The sequence below is a fragment of the Chelonia mydas genome, chromosome 1, assembly GCF_015237465.2.
Source record: "Chelonia mydas isolate rCheMyd1 chromosome 1, rCheMyd1.pri.v2, whole genome shotgun sequence".
In the NCBI taxonomy this organism is placed as follows: domain Eukaryota; kingdom Metazoa; phylum Chordata; order Testudines; family Cheloniidae; genus Chelonia; species Chelonia mydas.
In genome coordinates, this window is record NC_057849.1 from 239,167,207 (window position 1) to 239,187,729 (window position 20,523).

Here is a 20,523-nt window from a genome sequence, read left to right on the forward strand (position 1 = left end):
CAAAAATCTAGTTTTCTGGACTATGGATCTTGTCCATGAATTGGCATTTTTTGTTCATTTGAAATTTGTCAATAAAAAACTTGAAATGTCAGTAAAAAATGGGAAGTATATTAGTAAATGTTTACACTTTGAGGTTCGCTTCTCTGATTCCTCTATGCCTGCAAATGAACTCTGCAGATGCCATGAAGGGCAGGAAATGTCCTGTGCTAGGATCAGCATATGTTCCATCCATATTTTACTAACTGAATTCTGTTATAATTGCAATAAAGTTAAGAGAGATTAGTAGATTTTGCTAACGGGCCTCTGCTCAAGCACCATTTCATTATTCTCCGTTATCACCACAAGAGGGTGCAGAACGGACCTCACTCCTTGAACATCTAGCCCACATTCTGGTGAAACAGTCATCCTTGGTACAGCTCCAATGACTGCAGTGGGTTTACACCAGAGAAGAGTTTGGCCCCCTGGGTTCTGAAATAAATAACAAAACAGAATAAAACAAAACACACACATACACAAGCAAGAGAGAGAGAAAGAAACCTCAGTGAGGGGTATTTAATGGTAAAGAGAAACTGTACATCTGGGACAGAGGTGAGGAGGATTGAAAAGAGCTGGGCAAGGTGACCATTTGTGTCCACTTCAAAGGGGAGAAATGGCAACAATGGTAAGGACTAAGGTGCAGTGTTCATCCAGTCCCCTGCATGCATGTATGGCTCTCTCACACACTCCACACATGGAGTATATTTCTTTTCCAAAGAGCCCAATAGGCCTAGGAGACAGATAGCAGCTCCTAATCCGCAAAAGTGAGTTACAGTGGAGGGGAAAAGGATCTCCTTGACAGACCAGCCTAGATAGGGCTTTGGCAGATTTTTCTCATTGCCCTTGAGGTTCAGAAGAGCTAGGTGCTAGTTTCTTTTAAACTCTCAGGATACAGTAGTTCTTCCCAATTGAAGATCACACCTTCCTCCCTCACTTGGAACAGGTGGTCTCCCCACCACTGTGCAGGAGTCCCTGCTTTGTCCTCATTCCAAGCACTCTATATAGTACCTTGTATTTTAATCCATATTTTTCAGCACGAGACCTGGGTGACTTTCCCTCTTGTTTGACAAAGCACCAGCACTTCCTTCACAGGGAGCAGAAAACCCAAATCCTCTTGTTTTGCTTGTCCAAAGGGCTTGGGGAGCTGGAACATGAATAACTAAGACTCTCCCATGTCTGACTGTGACTCCAGATGTCCAATACCATATAAACTTTTGAGTTTAAACCACGAGATAGCAAAGGGAACCCACTTTTCTCCTTCAAATATCTGACCATGAATCAATCCCCTGCTTCTGGAGCGAGGTGGCTATGAGGGGAGTTCCTTTTGAGCAACTCTTTGGCTCCCTTCACTCTGATTATAACATCCAGGGGGAGAAGGGTCTGAGGGCAAATTCCCCCTTTGCTCCGCAGCTGAATAAAGAGAGTGGCAAACCATCCAGTCCAATGGGAAAATTTCAAAACCAAAATGTCTCTTAAATAAGCTTCTTTAATTATTATCATCTATTTATTTATACAAATATAAAATATATTTATATAGATTTATATAATATAGATTTGTTGCTTTGGTGGCTCTTTCATTTACAGACGTACTGGTCGACGATCTCTGTGCACTTTTTACACTTGACAAAGCAGCACCAGTGGAACTTGCAGTGACAGCGCTCTACCTGGATGCTCTTGAATTGGTCATAGCCCCGGCCACAGCACATCAGCTCACAGCCATCCATGCCCTCTGAGGTCTTGTTACACAGCCGGCCCTGAGTGCCCAGTGAGCCAGTGGTCTCATTGCGCAGGCAATAGTCAGGGCTGGGGTCAATGTAGACCAGGTCCTCCTGCGTAGGTGAGTTGAAGCGGTTGTTTACCAGCTCCAGCTTGCCTTTGCGACTGATCCTCATGGCAGCTGCACTGTCATACTTCTCCTTCAGCAGGTCACCCACCTTGCGGAAGTCTGCCAGCTGCAACCAGCAGGTCTTGAGGCTGCAGGAACCTGAAACACCATGGCACTTGCAAGCCACATCTGCCAGCTTGTATACAGCCTGCAGGAAGAGCAGATGGAATCAGACAAGAGCCGCATTAACCTTTATAGCACTGGGAACTGACATAATTGTGCTGAGTTCCTCTTCCTTGCGTACTTATCCTGACCATCCACCCAGTTCTCTCTCTCCCCAGAACAAACACAATCCTGCTATTGGAAATGCTCCCCATGTAGAACGTACTACATCCACGTCCCCTCAAAGCCCATAGAAGCAATCAATGCAACAAAACACCTGAGAACTTGTAAATTTCCTATAGGTAAAACAGGTCAATGATGCTATAGTTCTAGCATTATATCCATATCTTCGTGAAATAAATCCATGCACCCAGGCTCTTTCCCCTCTATCCCCATTCAAGAGCTTTGTTCACTCTAAATACAATTTCTGGAGGAGTCATTCTCTGTCAAAGAGGAACAGCTGGGATTGTAATAATGGTGTGAAAAATTAACTGATTCACACCAAGCATGTACAAGCAAGGCATTCGCTCGCCAAGGACAATTCATGTTGCTTCAATGTGTCACCATTCTGTGTACTGAGAATAATAACTGCATAGGACTTACAAATCTAAGTGCAACTTTTGCACCACCAAGTTATTCCTCTACACCAAAATAATCCCTCAGGGCTTGTCTACACAATGGGGACTACGGTGGCATAGCTAAACTCAACCATAGTATAGACGCAGCATACAGCGACAGAAGGGGTTTTTCTGTCATTAGATAATCCACTTCCTGAGTGGTAGTAGTTAGGTCAACAGAAGCATTCTTCATTGGGAGTAAGGTTGGCATAGCTACAGCATGAATTTTTCATACCGCTGAGCAATGTAGATATATCAATCTACATTTTAAGTGTTGACCAGGCTTCAGTTTCCTCATCTAGTGTCACGGTATGGCTGGCCTAAAATTTAAACATTTAAAAAACAACCACTAGTTTTCAGAGCTTCATTTTCGGAGTGCGCAACTTGAGCAACTTTGAGTCTGATTTTCAGATATCAATGGGCAGAGTACCTCTGAAAATCCAGCTCAAAGTATTTCAAGTTGGACACCCACAATTAATTATTGCTTTTGAAAAATTTAGCCCTGTGTGCGTTAATCTCTCAAAAGCATGTGTGGAGATGATGTGAGGGAGAAGAGTCGTGTTTCTTCTTATCCTAATAAGGAGAGAGACAGACATTAAAAAACCACAAGAACAGAAAAACTCAAAATCAGTGGGGAAAAAACTAAACAGGTTGAGTTTGTTCGTTACACTGAACAGAACTGTATAAGTGAAACCAATCTCTCAACTACGTTAGAGATTCCACAGGACTGCTGCTAAAACTACTAGTGACTAGGTGTATAAAAGGCACCTAAGGCCTAATATGGCTGACAGCTAGTAGAGATTCTGCTTTAGCTCAAGTGGTAAATCCCTTGGGGCCCAGTCCAACTCTCAAAGAAGACAATGTTCTGAGCCCTTAGAGATGTGGGGCTTTAGTTCCATTCCTCTGTGTGTGATTTATTGGTAATTGCCCTTCATAGTGTAACATAACAGCTACAGATCTGAAACCTCTGGACTTGCCTTGGATTGGACTATAACTGTGCAACACCAACCACATTGCTACCTAAAGATCCCTGTACTGTATAAGACTGAACTACACTTGAATTTTCAGAGCACCAGACATTTCCTATATCCTAACTGACTTGCCTGCCTGCTTGTTATACATTTGTGTTAGCACTTCTTGGTTATTGTTGGGTCAAATCCCAAACTACTCATGCCTCTGTTGCCCTTGCATATGTTTTTATAAAGTAGTTTGTTTCTTCCTAATCCTTGGCTTTGTTCCTTTAGGAAAACATTGCAACTTGATCCCCCTCAGTTAATGTCATGGGACCTTCAGCGTTTACTCTGACTTGGGTTTAAATGGCCAATTCTCAAAACATCTGGGTAATGATTATGCTGTGGAATGTGTATGCTACCAGTACTCACAAGCCCCTAAGGAGAAGTAAGCCTGGTCCCACTTTGCTTAGATACACAGTCCCCCATTTATTAACTGTGGGAGTCACCACTGCATTTATTGCAAAATGACTCTCGCTTTCTCTGCCCCTTAGCTGCTGGGATGGAGAGAGGGTGGGAGAAATTGTAGGTTCTTTACTGGCTAAACTAGGATCAAGGTGAAGAATAACAGACCCCACATGAAGCTGTAAAGACTGGGTCTGATCAATGGCCCTGCCACAGAATCAGTCTGAAAGTACATTTAATGGAAAGGTATAAAGCCCCCATTCCACAAGCCCAACTTCCTTTCTGATTCCTCTCTCATAAGAAGGGGGATGGGAAGAGAATTAATGGAGAATTCCTATGTGGTTAATTAGATGGCCCCCTCCCAGCCTCACCTGGCACTGGATGGAGTGACTGATGATTGAGGCCTGCTATATGTTGACTGGGTAAACAGTGTGGAAGGACAGACTGCCAAAGTCTGAGAGACAGGGAGATAGATAAGAAATGAGGGGAATAAGAGAGGGAAATGGAGATCAAGTGGAGAAAAAGACTGATGGAAGGAAAGGACATGTTGAGATAACAGTCAAAGACAAACAAACGAGGGCAATAAAGCCAGGAGCCAGTACCTCAGAAACTCCAGAGTGGAGTGGAGAGGTGATGGGGTCAAGACTGTCTGAAACAGAAAAGAACATTGTTCTCTTCATATCCCCACCCCGACCCCCCAGCTCCTCCCCATTAACCTGGCTAGGGGAAAATTCCCCCTCCACCATCAGAGCTCCACACACAAACCAGCATTAGAGAGAACTCTCTCGCACAAGTACTCTATCTCTGAACGAAGATGGGACGATATGGCAAAACTCGGCCCAGAAACCAGAGGGAAAAAATTTCTCCCCTCATTTCAAACTCTGTCTAGAAACCAGAAGACAGAAATCACACTCTCACCTGAAAATCAGAATGGGGGTAGAACTTGAAGGCCACTTGCCAGTGACCACTGGTCCCTCAGAGAATGGGTACTGCATATGGCCAGGTGAGCCATGCTGTGTTTTTTCATATGATCCCTACCCTTCTGATCCTCTCATGTTAGCTTTCCCTTCCTTTCTGTCTCTATTTACAAATATATGGAGTGCCATGATCCCATATTGCTTCATATTCCCAAGCACAAAATCCTTAACCTGAAAACTTAGCACAATATAGAGATTTACCGCTGTGTGAGTAAGTCACAGGTGTAGGGAGGCATGCTGGACTCTATGGACTGGACTTCATGGACTGCCACTCTGTGCATTGGCAGTACACCAGGCTCAAGCACAGGAAGCTATTCTTCTTGCTCTCTAATTGTTCATGTTCAGCTTCATCAGCTAGAAATGGAGTTCCCAGCCTTGAAAGGAGAAACCTCTGTGTGTGTGTGTGTGTGAGAGAGAGAGAGAGAGAGAGAGAGAGAGAGACACTTTCTGCCTCATTGGGTCTGATTGTGTCATTCTCCTCTAGGCTGCTTACCTGCAGCTTTCAGTCACTCACTGTGGTGAGCAGTATATTAATGGATCATCGCCCTGGAGACAGACTCCACATTTAACAGCAGTCCCTAGAGGCTACACTTTTGTTTGAATTTTTCACCTAGTTATCTCACCTCTTCCCACACCACCTCCATTCGGAAGAAACATGTCAGATGCTTGTTCCAAGGAAGAAACTCATGGGAATTAGTGGCAACCCCTCATCACTAGAATTCAGCCCAGCCAAATACATCTCTTAGCTCAAACACGGTCGCTTTTAGGCTATGTCTACACTACAGACGTCACAGTGGCAAAGTTGTACCACTGCAGCTGCACTGCGGTAAGGTCTCCCGTGTAGCCACTCTATGCTGACAGGAGAGAGCTCTCCCACTGCATAATTAAACCACCCCACGCCCTGAGCAGCGGTAGCTACGTCGGCGGGAGAGTGTCTCCCAGCAATATAGCACTATCCATACCAGCACTTTTGTATGTGAAACTTATGTCGGTCAGGAGGGTGTTTTTTTCACACCCCGACCGACAAACCCCTGACCGTCAAAGTTTTACCAATAAAAGTGCTAGTGTAGTCATAGCATTAGAGTGAGATGTAAGACCATGCTCTTTTCTACATTTTAAGACCAGAAGGGATGATCTAGTCTGACCTCCTGCATAACACAGGCCATAGAATTTCACCCAGTGATTCCCACATCAGTCCCAATAATAGGTGGTTGATCTTCAACATATCTTTTAGGAAGACACCTAGTCTTGATTTAAAGACTCCAACTTTTGAAGAATGCAATATATCCCTGGGTAAAGCCTTTGTTCAGGCTAGCCGCTAGCTGCAGACCATGAAATCTCCTAACCCTTAAAGCACTATCTACAAATTCAGCCATAACCATAAACATGTACAAAACAGCAACCCAAACACAGTTAAAATGTGATTGTGTCTAGTACTGAAGACAAGACCTGACTGTTTTAAGCCAAGTCCCTGAACCATGATACAACCCAGCTCTGTACAAAGCTATAGCACTGTTTGAGGTTGTGACACAGTTAGATTCCTGTTCACATGACAAGACAGAACTGGATTTTAACCATGTTGTAGACAAACGTCTACTGATTTGATCCCCTCACATAGCATTATTGTAGTCTAGATGAACCCCTAGTCTACTGGCTGCTATTTGCTATGTTTGATCCTAGTACTAGTGAGAATAATTAAACATTTACATGGTTGTTTAATGAAAAAACTGCAGCAGCCTCTCCAAAGAAAGGGCAGTTATAATCCAAGCTCCTCAGCTCTTCGAAGAATAAAGAAATGTTAGATACCAGAGCTGTCAGTCTGCTGCCTTTCACCAACTGTAATTTTACCTCAAAATTGGTTTTCCAAAAGGAGTGATCAGGAATGCAAAAGCCCATAGCAGTACGCTAACATCTGTGCTTATGACATATCATGATTCCACAATCAAGAAAGAGAACAACTCTGGCTAAAAGACTGTCCAAGTTCAGTGGCAAAGTGAAAGCAGCAATTAGAAATGAAAAAGCAATATATAACAAATGGAAAAGGGGAGAAATAGATGGCAATCAACATAAATTAGAAGTTATGAAGTGCAGAATATTGATAAGGGAAGCTTAAGACATCAAGGAAAAATCCATGTCTGGCACAGCTAAGGACAATAATGAGTTTTTTTAATATATCAGGAACAAAAGAAATCCTCATAATGATATAGACCTGTTACTAACTAGAGAGAGTAAAATTATTAATAATGATGAAAAGGCAGAAGTGTTTAATAAATATTTCTGATATGTATTTGGAAAGAAGCAGGATGATTTACACATATCACAGGATAGGTAAGTACTTTCTAATCCATTAGTAACTGAGGAGGAGACTGAACAACATCTACTAAGCATTTTTAAATCAACAAGCCTGAATAACTTGCACCCAAAAATCCTAAAGCTGGCTGAGGAAATCTCTGTTCATAGATGCTAAGGTCAGAAGGGACCATTATGATCATCTAGTCTGACCTCCTGCACAATGCAGGCCACAGAATCTCACCCACCCACTCCCGTGAAAAACCTCATCTATGTCTGAGCTGTTGAAGTCCTCAAATCGTGGCCCACTGATGTTCATTTTCAATAAACTTTGGAATACTGGGGAAATTTCAGAAAACTGGAAGAGAGCTAATGTTATGCCAATATTCAAAAAGGGCAAGTGGAATGACCTGGGTAACTATTAGGTAGATTAGCTGGACATTAGTCCCAGGCAAAATAATGGAAAAATCGATACAGAATTCCATTGATAGAGAATTAAAGAATAGGAATACAATTAGTGCCAGTCAACTCAAATTAGAAATAAAGCACAAAATTTTAATAGTGAGGGTTATTAACCATTGGAACAAATTACCAAGGGAAGTGGTAGATTCTCAATCTTCTGATGTCTCCAGATCAAGATTGGATGCCTTTCTGGAAGACGTGCATTAGCCAAACACAAGTTATGTTTCAGTCAGCCAAAGGTTATTGGGCTTAGTACAGGGATAACTGGGTGAAATGTAATGCTCTGACAGACTGGATGATCTAAATGTCCCTTCTGGCCTGAAACTCTATGAATCTACGAATGACACAGGTGAAAGAAAATTCAGTGTGTCACAGGAATGCCCCCCCCCACCCGCCCCGCCTGCCAACAAGGTCCCACTTTGGCAACCCCAGTAAGATTGTGTGTTGGGAAGAAAAACTGACTGAGGCCCAAATCCCCAAATGTGCCAGGTCAATACAAAATTGATTTAACAGGGCTGAGTCCATGGCATCCAGTGGTTTAGCACACAAAAGGCTTTGGACACACCTTGGAGATCCTCACTGGCCCTAATTCACTTGCTGGCCAGAGAAAACTACAGTAGAACCTCAAAGATACGAACACCAGGGTTACGGACTTACCTCTCTACTGGACACCCTGTGAAACCAGAAGTCCTCAATCAGGCAGCAGAGCAGACAGAAAAAAAGCAAATACTGTACTGTCTCAGTGCTTCAGCCACTGGGGGGTTGGGGCAGCAGCTGCAGTGTCGTGGGGGTCAGGGCTCCAGAGGGGGGGCTTGGGGCTTCTGGGGCTCAGGGCTTTAGGCCGGGGGGAGTGCTCGGGCTCAGGGCTTCAGCCCCATGGCTCCGTTCCCAGCTTCAGCCCCACAGGGGATGTCGGGGATTGGGTCTTCAGTCCTAGCTGGGCTCCGCTCCTAGTTTCAGTGGTGGGGCGGGGGGGAGGGCTTGGGGCTTTAGCTATGTGGGGAGTGCCGTTTCAGCCCCAGCGCTCTCCCCATAGCTAAAGCCCTGAGCCCTGGTGGCACACCTGCCTCCCCCAGCTGAAACTGGGAGCAAAGTTGTGGGGCTGATGCCCCAAACCCCGGCACACACACACCCCCACCAGGCTGAAGCCGGGCATGAAGCCGCAAGTGCCCCCTGGCAGTAATCAAGAGCAGACTTGTGGGCTGAAGCCCTGATCCCCAGTGCCCCCCACAGGGCTGAAGCTGGAACAGAGCCTCAGGGCTGAAGCCCCAGGCCCCAGCCCTTCCCCCAGGTCTAAAGCCCTGAGCCCTGGTACTCCCAGGGAGCAGAAGCCCTGAGCCCCCTGCTGGGAGCCCTGGCAGCCCGTAGGGTCAGAAGCCCCAACCTCGCACTCCCCCCCACCCTGAACCCTGATACATTCACCCCTCCATCCAACCCTGCGGCTGCAGCCCCAACTCCCCCATGGCTGAAGTCCGCAACGTCTTGTTCAGAGTTACGGACAACCTCCATTCCCGAGGCAAGGCATCTATAACTCTGAAGTTCTACTGTAAGTGCCAAACTGATCTTGACTGTAGGATTCACAAAGAAATGGTGAAACCAGGACCCTGCACCATACCAAGGGAGTTACTGGTTTATCCTCTGGCCCACAGTTGACTGACTAATACTGTTCCTCATCACCACCCATGAATGACTTGACACCCAAACACACAATGAGTTCTTGATCTGCCTCTGCTCCAACCAAAAGGAAAGGGCCAGCATCCAGCTTACCCTACGACCAGCCTCGTTGTTCTGCAAATTCATGAGTGTGCGAGCCTGCTCCTCCGACCCCTTCGCGTAGTTCTTCTCCCTCTCCCTGGCATCCACAAACTCCTTGGCGAAACGGTAGCCATACTCCACATTATCCCCACAGCCACCCCATAGCCAGTCTCGGGGCAAGTCCTTGGGACGGGCTGTCCGGCTGCAGCCACAGGTGGAAAGCTCTCCTTCGCGGCATGCACGGCTGATGGCGTTCACCACCCCTGCAGCACTAACGGCATAGGTGAAGGCGGTCTCTCGACTACCTGGGAGAGCAGGAGGAGGAGAAGATTAACAAAAGACAAACCTCCTTTGATAAATACAACACCCTCATGGGGAGTCCAAATAAACTGTACAGCAATGGAAAGTGGTGTGAGCCCAATGGCACACGACATTGAAAATTAGGTTGAGAAAAGGATGGGATAATGTATTATAAGGAACAATTCTGCACTGGCAGATAGGAGATGGACAGGAAGGGTAATTCAAATAGGAGCTGTTCATAACATAGGTTTGCATTCCTCACTTTGTTTGTATTTAAGGAATCCATCCACAAGACTCTGACTATCCTATCCCAGCAGTTTTAGTGTAGTCAGTACCAATAGCAAACTTGGCTCTCTGACATACCTGGGCTGGGACTGGGATCTCCTTTATGGCCTGAGGTTGTTTCCTGGTAATAATATACACAGTGAAAAATAAAACATTTAATACTCTCATTTTGGGAGGAGGTGTATTTGTGGAGAAGCTGTCAGTGAAAGGTTATTATTAATTTTATTATTTATTATTTGTATTCCAATAGTGCTTGCCCAGTTAAGCACTGTGGAAGTGAAAGTCCTCTATTTACAGAAGAGACAGCAACAGCCCAAGCTTCCCCCCACATGGATCCATCACACAAGGAACTATGCCAGTCTAACTATAACCATACCAGTATTATTGTTAGGTTTCAGAGTAACAGCCGTGTTAGTCTGTATTCGCAAAAAGAAAAGGAGTACTTGTGGCACCTTAGAGACTAACCAATTTATTTGAGCATAAGCTTTCGTGAGCTACAGCTCACTTTCCTATATAGACAAGGCCTATATTAACTGGTCGATAACTTTCTTGTTTAGACAAGGTCTTAGTGTCAATGGAACTGAGGAAGTGAGGAATACCTGTCCTCTAGGAACTTCCCTGCTTTGAGGTTTCCACCTTCCTCTGCTCAAATTATATATCTTAACTGTATTGTCTGTCCAGTTTAGATTGTAATGCCTTGGGGCATGGATCATAGCTCCATTTGTGTATTGTACTGCATGGACAAGAAGGTCAGCACTCAATATAAAAATAAAGAACTGAACTGAGACACTCCTAGTCTTGCATGTATGTCACCAAACAGCCTTCAGGTGATACAGAGAATGATTACCTGAGCTTTATGTGAACCAGCAACCTAAGTATGAAGAGTTACAGATCCAAAGTACTAGTACCAAATCCCAATATCAAACTGCCCACTAATTTTCTCAGCTGAATTAGGTCTGATCTACACCTAAAACTTAGTTCACCCTAGCTACGTTGCTCAGGGGTGTGAAAAATTCACACTGAGAGACATAGGCTATGTCTACACTGCTCTCTTCTGCCAGCAAAATAAAACCACCTCCAAGGAAGGGCAGTAGCTTTGTCAGCGGGAGAGCATCTCCCACTGACAAAGTGCTGTCCACACCAGGACTTTTTCTTATCAAAACTTTTGTTGGTATGGGGTGTGTTTTTTTCACACCCCTGACTGACAAAAGTTTTAATGACAAAAGTACAATGTAGACACAGCCTTAGCTAAGTCCACCTAAGAACTAGTGTAGACACCACGAGGTGGATGGAAAAATTCTTTCATTGACCTAACTACAGTCTCTTAAGGAGGTGGAGTTACTACAGCGACGGAAAAACCCCTTCCATCACTATAGCAAGTGTTTACACTATGGCACTACGATTGTAGTTCTTATAGTGAGATATACCCTGAGAGTATCACCAAAAATGGATATTTTAAGAATACATTGTAAATCATGCATCAGGCCTCCTTCGCAGGACTGAGCTGGTGCTTTGGGTGTCCTCTTTTTCCAATTTGCACATCCTGAGAAACTGTCATTATTAGCAACTTATCACCAGTTTACAGAGTAGCAACTTATCACCAGTTTAGTGGTTAACGATCCAAGACAAAGGCAGCACTGTGAGGGGTACCACCCTTGCACAGAGTGGTTTGTTGGGGAAATTTTCTAGTGAAATGCAAACAAGGAGAGGACATACCATATAAAGAGAACTCCCATGAAACCCAGTGGTACAGTCATCTGTGACATTTTCTGGGGGACTATGGGAGAGTAGGAATGATTCACAGAATCACTTTTTCTTATGGCAAAGTGAGATGTGCTATTATGTCTGGCTTTTGTTTTTCTACTTAGTTCAACATAGCATGTCAACTGCTGTTATTGCATTGATTTCCTTGTTTCAGAAGGAGAGGAGGAATAGCTACTAAATAACCTGTGAAAGAGGTCCACCCTCCATCAGATAAGTATTTGTATGAATGTATAGCAGCCGTGCTGCAGCATATTTATGCCACAATGAACGTGTGCTGTGTGCAGCATCCACGCTGTAATGTATCTGAGTTAAGCCTTATCCATACTGGTATAGTTAAAGTGGTACAACCCCTGTTAGTGTGGACGCAGTTATACTAGTATAAAAATGCTTATACAAGTGGAGTGAGAGAAAGTGGGTGAGGTAATATTTTTTATTGGACCAACTTCTGTTGGTGAAAGAGACACGCTTTTGAGCTACACAGAGCTCTTCTTCAGGTCTCTCTAATAACCTGGGACCAGCATGGCTACAACAACACTGCAATATACAGTAGCCGTGTCGGTCTCAGAATATTAGAGAGACAAGGTGGGTGAGGTAATATCTTGTATACGACCAACTTCTGTTGGTGAAAGAGACAAGTTTTCAAGCTTACACAGAACTGAAGAAGAGCTCTGTGTAAGCGCCCACGCTTGTTGGTCCACTAAAACATATTACCTCACACACCTCATCTCTATAATATACAGGTATAGTTCATTCCTATACAGAGAGGGGAATAAGCTATACTGATATAAGGCACTTTTATATCAGTTATAATTATATCCACACTAGGGGTTTTACCAGGTACAGTGAAATCTGTTTTTTCCAGCACTTCACCAACCAGAAAACTCTATAAACCAGCATTTCTGATCTTCATTGAAATTCCAGTTTATAGTCCAGTTGGTGCGAGATCAGCAGTGGATTGGGGTGCAGGAGGGAGTGTGGAGCGCGGGCTCTGGAAAGGAGTTTGGGTGCGGGAGGGGGCTCGGGGCAGCGGGTTGGGGCACATAGTGCCGGATCCAGGGGGCACTCACCTCGGGCGGCTCCCCGCAAGCAGCAACCTGCCCCGGCTGCTTCTAGGAGGAGGCGCAGCAGGAGGCCCTGCATGCTGCCCCTGTCCTGTCCCGAGAACTAGCTCCACAGCTCCCATTGGCTGGGAACTGCAGCCAACCCCTAGGAGCAGCTGGGACAGGTCAGCGCTTGCGGGGAGCTGCCTGAGGTGAGTGCCCCCTGGATCTGCGATCCCGCGCCCCAACCCGCTGCCCCGAGCCCCCTCCCAGAACCCACGCACCACAGCCTCTCCCGCATCCCAGCCCCACACCCCTTCCCACATGCAAATTCACTCCCTCTTAGTTAACCAGCATTTTTCACTTACCCACACCCCCTATTCCCCCAACATGCTGGATAAAACAGCTTTTACTGTATAACTATATCAGTTAAAAAAAAAACCAAAAAACATACCTCTAACCAACATAATTATACTGGTACAAAATCTGTAGACCAGGCTTTACAGCATGTTCAGCTGAGGAGTCTGACAGCAACAGTGCCCTGGGCACACCTACCTGATGTATATTTAAGAACCATGTCCTGAAAGTATAAAGTAGACATAAACCTAAATTGCAAAATTCAGATCTGGATTTCAAACCAATTGAAGTTTGGGGGTGCTTGGACCTACAGTTTTGGTACACCCCAAATCAGTCATGAAGTTGCGATCAGGTTTAGACCAGAGTTATCTCTAGTACAAAGCAAATATGTAGATCTATCTATCAAGGTTTTTGTAAGGTGCGGCACAGTGGTATCTGAACAAATGTAGGTGCATTGATATCACCCCTTTCAAGTGCCCTTCATTACAATGGCTATCCCTCATTTCAGACCCAAATTTACTCCTGTTCCACACAGACATGGAGTCATGTCACATGTTTAATAAGTTATTTTCATTAAAAGTGAGCAAACATGAACAGAGGTTACAGAAAATGTTATTTGGACTAATGCAATAAATCCCACAGCATTTGAAGCCTCCCGTTTTTATATCTCCCGTTCGCCATCTGCATGCCAAGGCCACCTAAGAACTGTGATTGTCTGTGCAGCATCTGCTCTATGCTCTGTTCCCAGGTTCTCTCTGCTTCCCCAAGTGTTTAAGGTCTGTCTTCTGAGTAACATTAGCAAATGGAGTGCTCCAGAATCTTCTCTGTGGACTCTACTGCCCTCCAGTGTCCACGGCACAATCAAAGCGGTGGGAATAAACCAGGGGGATATTGGGATGTGATAAGACAGGCTGCAGGCATCAATTGTGAAAATGCTAACTTGAGCTTTAGACTCTCCTTTCTGGACTCAAAGGTGAGCCAATCCCAGCAACTCTTTTCAAGGGGATTGCCTGGAAAGGAAGGAGAGGCAGACCTGAACTTGGTGGAAGAGTGAGGCAAAAAAGATAATGAGAGCTGGTTAAAAAGTGTATTTCTAAATTTTTATGATGAAAAAGTGTCTTTTTTTTATTGCAGAAAATGTTTGTTTTTCTTACATTTTCCAATTTTGACAATTACTATAACAAATATTAAATATTAAAATTATTTTGGTTTTTCCCTTTCTCTCCCTTTCACCCCTTTTTCCTTTTCTCCCCCTTTCCTTTTTCCATGTCACCACTGAAAAGAAAGGTGGGGAGAAAGGAAGGAAAACCAACTCAAAACTCAGACATTTTTCATGGAACATATCATTTTTCAACCAGCTCTAGAAATTACAGGGCTAAACTGGATAACTTGGGACGGCCCAGTCAGGAGAGAATGACTGGATTGGGGTGGGAACAGAATATGGTTTCCTCTCAGAAGATACTCCCAGTAGTAAATTCTTTACATTACATTATATGTTTCTTTATCCTCCCCTTTAAGAAATACAGCCTGAGGAACGTATGAAATCTCTATTATAGTGCAGGGACCAATTTCTGAAGGGTAATTTCTGTATCTCAGTGATCAGAAATTGCTCTTTGCCAGACCAGAGACTAGACTAGACCAAAACCTGTAACAATGCTCAAAGAAACACAGTCACTTAGAAAAACAAATATAACTCAACCAGTTAAAGTGCTACACATCCCTGAACAAAATCTGCATGCTAGCAGACTGCCTTACCACTGTAAAATATACAAAACTAAGGCAGACTTACTAAACATAGACCAAAGCTAAGTCTACACTTTTACCACTTATGTCGGCAAAACTTATGTTGCTTAGAGGTGTGAGTGACATAAATTATGTCACCCTCCTGAGTGACATAAATTGTGCTGGCATAAGAGGTAGTGTGCACAGTGCTATGTCGGCAGGAACGTCTCCCGCCAACATAGCTACCGCGGCTTGTTGGGGATGGATTAATTATGTCAAGGGCAGAGTGGCTATATAAGGTATCTTACAGCACCACAGCTGCATCAGTACAGCTGCGCTGATGTAAGCTCTCTAGTGTAGACATAGCTCAAGTAACCGTAAACTAGGGCCTACCATTCTAAGCTGTGGCCAAACTGTGCTTGGTGTTGTCTTACGAGGCTGAGGGGAAAAGCTGTTTTCACACAACGGATGCACTTCCTGGATTTTGGTGCTTATGGGCAGCCCCCAGCATAACCTAGAGCAGTGTGTGGGGCTTCTTTAATGTATGCCCTGATTGCTGGCTGACAGACCAGAACTGTTGGAGCACTCTGGCCAGACCCTCATTCTCCCACTACTTATCCCTTCTCCTCTCCCCAGACTTTGGGCTTGGCTACACTTACATTTTATAGCGCCCTAACTTGCTGGCTCAGGGTGTGAGAAATCACCCCCCTGAGCGCAGCAAGTCAGAGCGCTTTAAAGCGCTAGTGTAAACCGGCTCCGAGCACTGGGGGCCGTGCTCCCAGCGCTCGGAGCTAATCCCCTCGTGGAGGTGGGTTACCAGGAGCGCTGGGAGAGCTCTCTCCCAGCGCTCGGGCACGACCGCACTCGCACTTCAAAGCGCTGCCGCGGGAGCACTCCCACGACAGCGCTTTGAAGTTTCCAGTGTAGCCATGCCCTCTGACATGCTCTGTGCCACCACTGCGGATATTCCCCAGTGAGGAAATTCTTCTGGTTTCCAGCCTCTTTATGCCACAGGAACAGCACAAAGGAACCAGGCTGCAAAACAGAATTGAAGCCTACAGGTTACAAATGGGATAAAAGCACAGTACAAACTCGGAGAAGAATGACTTTACACCAACATGCTACAGAAGAGATTGAAATGGCTTGATTTCTACCCCAGTATCAAAACCAGATTTCCTCAAATTACTGGAAATTACAGAAGACATTTAATAAAAAAAAAAAATTCAGAAGAACTGTGCCTGAGCCTAGGAGAAAAGAGGCAGCAGCAATAATGTCACCCGGTGTAGCAGCTTGTCACTGACAAAGGGCAAGTCCACACTCCCTCTTAAGTCCATCTAACTTACCTAGCTCTGGGGTGTGAAAAAGACACACACACACACACACACACCCTGAGCAATGCAAGTTACAGGACCCTAAGCGCTGACCACACCAGTGCTATGTCAGGAGGAAATGCTCTCCCACCAACATAGTTTCCACCTCTGTGAGAGGTGGAGTAATTATGCCAACAGGAGCGCGGTCTCCCCTCGGCATAGAGCATCTTCATCAGACACGCTCCAGCGACACAGCTGCATCAGTGCAACTATGCTAATGTAAGTGTAGTGTAGCCTAGACCTGACCTCAGTAATAGACAATAATGATGAATTATCATAAAACTCATGACACTGTGAAGCCCAGTCCTGTGCAAGAGAGACCTCAGATTTATAGATCTGTAAATTTGTGCAACACCTACATCACTTTTCTTGCCATTCTAGAGTTTTCAGTTTGTATCTGAGTGTGCTCCCTCGTGAGAATGTACTTCCCATTGAACCAGGAACGAGGTACAGAAGGGACGGGTTCAAATATCTGTGTTAGAAGTTAAGTTTTTAAATGGTGGACACACCACAAACTATGTCCCCACCAGCCACCACCACACACACACCACTAGACACACATGAACACCACCACGCATAAACACACCCTCTCTACCACAGACACCCACCACCACCCATACCATAACTACCAGAAACATCTACACCAATACCGGCACCAGACACCCAGCACCACACACACCACAACATCAGAGACACCTACCACCACACCCACACAGGCCACCACTGTTTTACCACCAAAACCAAAGAGTGGGCAAAGTTACCAAGATCATTGTAATTGAAAGGGTGGAGAGAGGGCCTTTCTCTGTTTCTACCCCTTCTCCAGTATCCATTTTGGCTCCTTCTCCCCAGTAACCCCCACCCTCCCTGTGTCCTCTATTCATCCCTTAACCCCCTTTTCCTTCACCTCTGGCCCTCGCTTCCCTTTCATTCACTCTGATTCCCCACCCTGGTTTGGACTTGTCTCTTAACTCATGGACAAGACTGTGATGGATGGAGAGGTACTGAAGGGGAAGGGATCTGTCTCTACATGGGACACTTTCCAAGCCTTTCTTCCTGTGGAATTGCTGTAACTTCTTCTGGGAGCCAAAATTTACCCCAGGCTTTGGATCTAGCTGAGCAATGCCCACCAAGGGCCCATACAAACTAAGGGGTGTGGCGGGGGTAGTTCCTGTTATTGTATTACAGAGCTCCATCCTCAAATGCGTCCCTTCATGGTGGATTCACTTTTCATTCCTTGGAGGGCAGATGTTAATGTTTTAGGTTCCTGTCCCTCCACCTGTCCTGTTTCCCACCCAGTGACTCAAGAACATAAGAGCGGCCATACTGGGTCAGACCAATGGTCCATCTAGCTCAGTCTTCTGACAGTGGCCAGTGCCAGATGCTTCAGAGGTAATGATCAAAACAGGGAAATTATTGAGTGATCCATGCCCATCCCTTGTCATCCAGTCCCTACTTCTGGGAGTTGGAGATTTAGGGACACCTGGAGCATGCAGTTGTCACCCTGACCATCTTGGCTATTGATGGCCCTGTCCTCCATGAATTTGTCATCTCTCTCTCTCTCTAGCTACACCAGATATACTTTGGACCTTGGCAACATCCCCTCACTCGGTGTGGGAGGCTGAAAGTATGAGTCAGGGCGGCGGAATCAGAAGGGCTGTGTCCGGAAGAGGCAGAGGAATGTGACAGGGATGGACGGCGAGAGAGAATCCGCCGGGGCTTGACAGGGTTGGCAATCTGCAGGCTCAGCGACAGTGACCAACCCTCCAGCGCGGTGTCCGAGCATCTCAGCCTGAGTCTGTGAACGCAAAGCTCCGCTAGCAGCCCCTGCGCTCTGCAGCCGCGGGTCGGAGCCTGCTGCCCCCAGGGCCTGCTTCAGAGCAGAGACACACGGGCTGCTCTCGGCGGCAGGGAGAAGCTAAGGCTGCATTTATTGCTCCCCCTGCCGCGTCCAAGGGAGCCTAGCTAGCAATCTCCGCCCCCGTGGGTGCTGAAGCCCGAGGATTCACGCCAGGCCCCATTAACTGGTATCCCTGAGCCCATAATTCGGGGGGGGGGGGGGGTTAGTGCTGCCTGGGTCATTCAATAGTAAATAATTGGCTGTGGGGGTGGGGGTGGGAAGCGTCCTGACTAAAGGGGCGGGATGGTGGGGGGTGGCCTACGACCATTCACACCTTCTCTTTATTGTCCCGGCGGTCGGACACATCAAACTGAGCCCGGATTTCTCAGTGCCCTGCCATGGGAGGACTGCATTTCAAAAGGAGCGGGGACAATGTCGCCGGTCACACCTCGATTCAAGCGCGGCAATGGCCCGTCAATGCGCCTCTCACCGCCAGCGGGGTAGGAATTGTCCAAACCTCCCTCCCAGGTAAACAAGGGCCCCCACGCCAGGGAGTCCACATCTCCCCGCTTTGCAGGGCTGCGCTCCCTGCAACCGGGGGGCTCCGGAGAGGTTAACCTGGATCGGCGGGTACTGCTTTTGTCTTCCTCCCTCGCCACCCCTCAATCAATAAACACAATCAAAAACCTCCCCCCAACTAAACCCCAGCTCCGCATTAAGGCGTGGAATGGGCTAGGGGAGGCCCTCGAGGCCGGTGCCCCCGGCCAAGCGCGGACAGAGAGAGGGGGCCTTGCCGGACGTGACGGGTTTTGCGCTCCCTGCTCAGCGCATCTCAGGAAACCAGATCACTTCGTTCAGTGGGGGTTTCCAGCCTCCGCTAACGGGTGGCCCTGCGTCTAAATGTGTATTTGAACAGGTCAGCCTTGATCTGCATCGCCCTGAGTATACGCAACAGCCTCCCAGGCCCCCACTCCCCATCCTCCCTCTGCTGCCACCTCTGCCCGGCCCCTTACCTATTTTCATTACCCTGCCAAAGACAGAGGTATTGTCCACTGTGCTGCAGTTCCACCTCCTCTGCCGAAACTGGTACTGGCACTCCTTGATGGCATTTTTGGCTCCTTCTCCGATGTACACCATGTGTTCCTGGTAGAGCTGGCAGAGCTTCCTCTGGCCTGGGGAGAGCCCGGGGAGCTGGCTGCACACAGGCTGGGCTCCTATAATGTACATCTCAGGTCTCTGAACTGGGTTCATAGCCAAAGACCTGGAATGAGAAAAACATCAAAAAAAAAAGGGGGGGGGGGCAAAAAAATAATCAGCGAGTTCCGATCTCGAAGTGTCTCCACGCCTAAGAGGGCGTCCGTGCCAGCACCTTCCTGCCAGCCCAGGGCTGAGGCTGGGGGCAGATCTCTGATAGGGCTCTCCAGGATGCTAATCTTTTCCAAGGCTTTGGCAGGAACAAACACAGCGCGTTTGTAACCTGAGTTAAAACATAGAGAGACACTCGGGATGGGGAAGGGGGTGGGCTGAGGCTTTGCAAAAAGGAGTGAACCCGTTTCCATGAACTGCCAATAAGCGCTGCTTCCAACTCGGGAAATTTTCCTCTGTCTAGGAGAGGGGTTTGTCGAGAGTTGGACAATTAATAGGAAACCCTTAACGATCCTTTTCGCATGGGCTTTACAGCAGAGGGGCAATCATCCGAGATCCCTGAAATTCTCTCAAGCAGAATGGGTGGGGAAGGGACGTGTGTTTCTGTCCAAGGTGTGTGTGTGTGTGGGGGATCTGGAGATTTCTTGCAGGTACAGCAAGAAAACCACGAAACCAGTCGATTTCCACTCGAATATGGGCACAAAGCCCCTGGAGCCCGGGGGAAGAGCAACCCGGACTACCCTCGCGGGCTGCGAAGTCCCGCTTCCCTACAAAGCCCGGGGGAGGTCGTGACACTGGAAAATCACCCGCACCCCAAAGGAGGGCAACGAATGGAAAGGCGTGACTGGAGACTCACCACCAGGAATTCGCGTCCGCCAGGAGCTGGGTGCAGCTGCAGAGGAGAGCGAGGGTGAGCAGCAGGCTCGTCCCAGTCATAGTGCGCTTTTCCCGGCTCCGGCGCCCTTGGAAGAGCCCTTGAAGCGACAGTCTCCAAGACAAGGCTCCCTGCAAAACGAAGAGAACCCCCAGAGAGGGGCCTGAGTCCAACGGGCGTGCGGGGATCACATCAGGGTCCTGCTCCGGGGAAGCCGGGCGCCCCCTCCCACTTCTCTCTGCTCCAAAGCTCTCCGAGCGGGACCCCTTGCGCACAGCCAGCCCTGCCTG

At 46.9% G+C, this 20,523-nt stretch overlaps 1 protein-coding gene across 4 annotated transcripts in view; it reads right to left on the minus strand.

The window, feature by feature from the left end:
* Positions 1-522: 522 nt before the first annotated feature.
* The window catches only part of WNT5B (Wnt family member 5B), a 97,230-nt gene continuing 77,229 nt past the window's right edge, over positions 523-20,523 (minus strand). For all 4 annotated transcript variants that reach the window (XM_043540270.1, XM_027832939.3, XM_027832942.3 and 1 more), the window contains 4 exons: positions 20,216-20,364; positions 19,227-19,474; positions 9,551-9,843; positions 523-2,069 (listed from right to left, as the gene is read on the minus strand). In XM_043540270.1, coding sequence (XP_043396205.1) covers positions 1,611-2,069; positions 9,551-9,843; positions 19,227-19,474; positions 20,216-20,364 — 1,149 coding nt within the window. In that variant the 3' untranslated portion in view covers positions 523-1,610. The remainder of the gene's footprint in view (positions 2,070-9,550; positions 9,844-19,226; positions 19,475-20,215; positions 20,365-20,523) is intronic.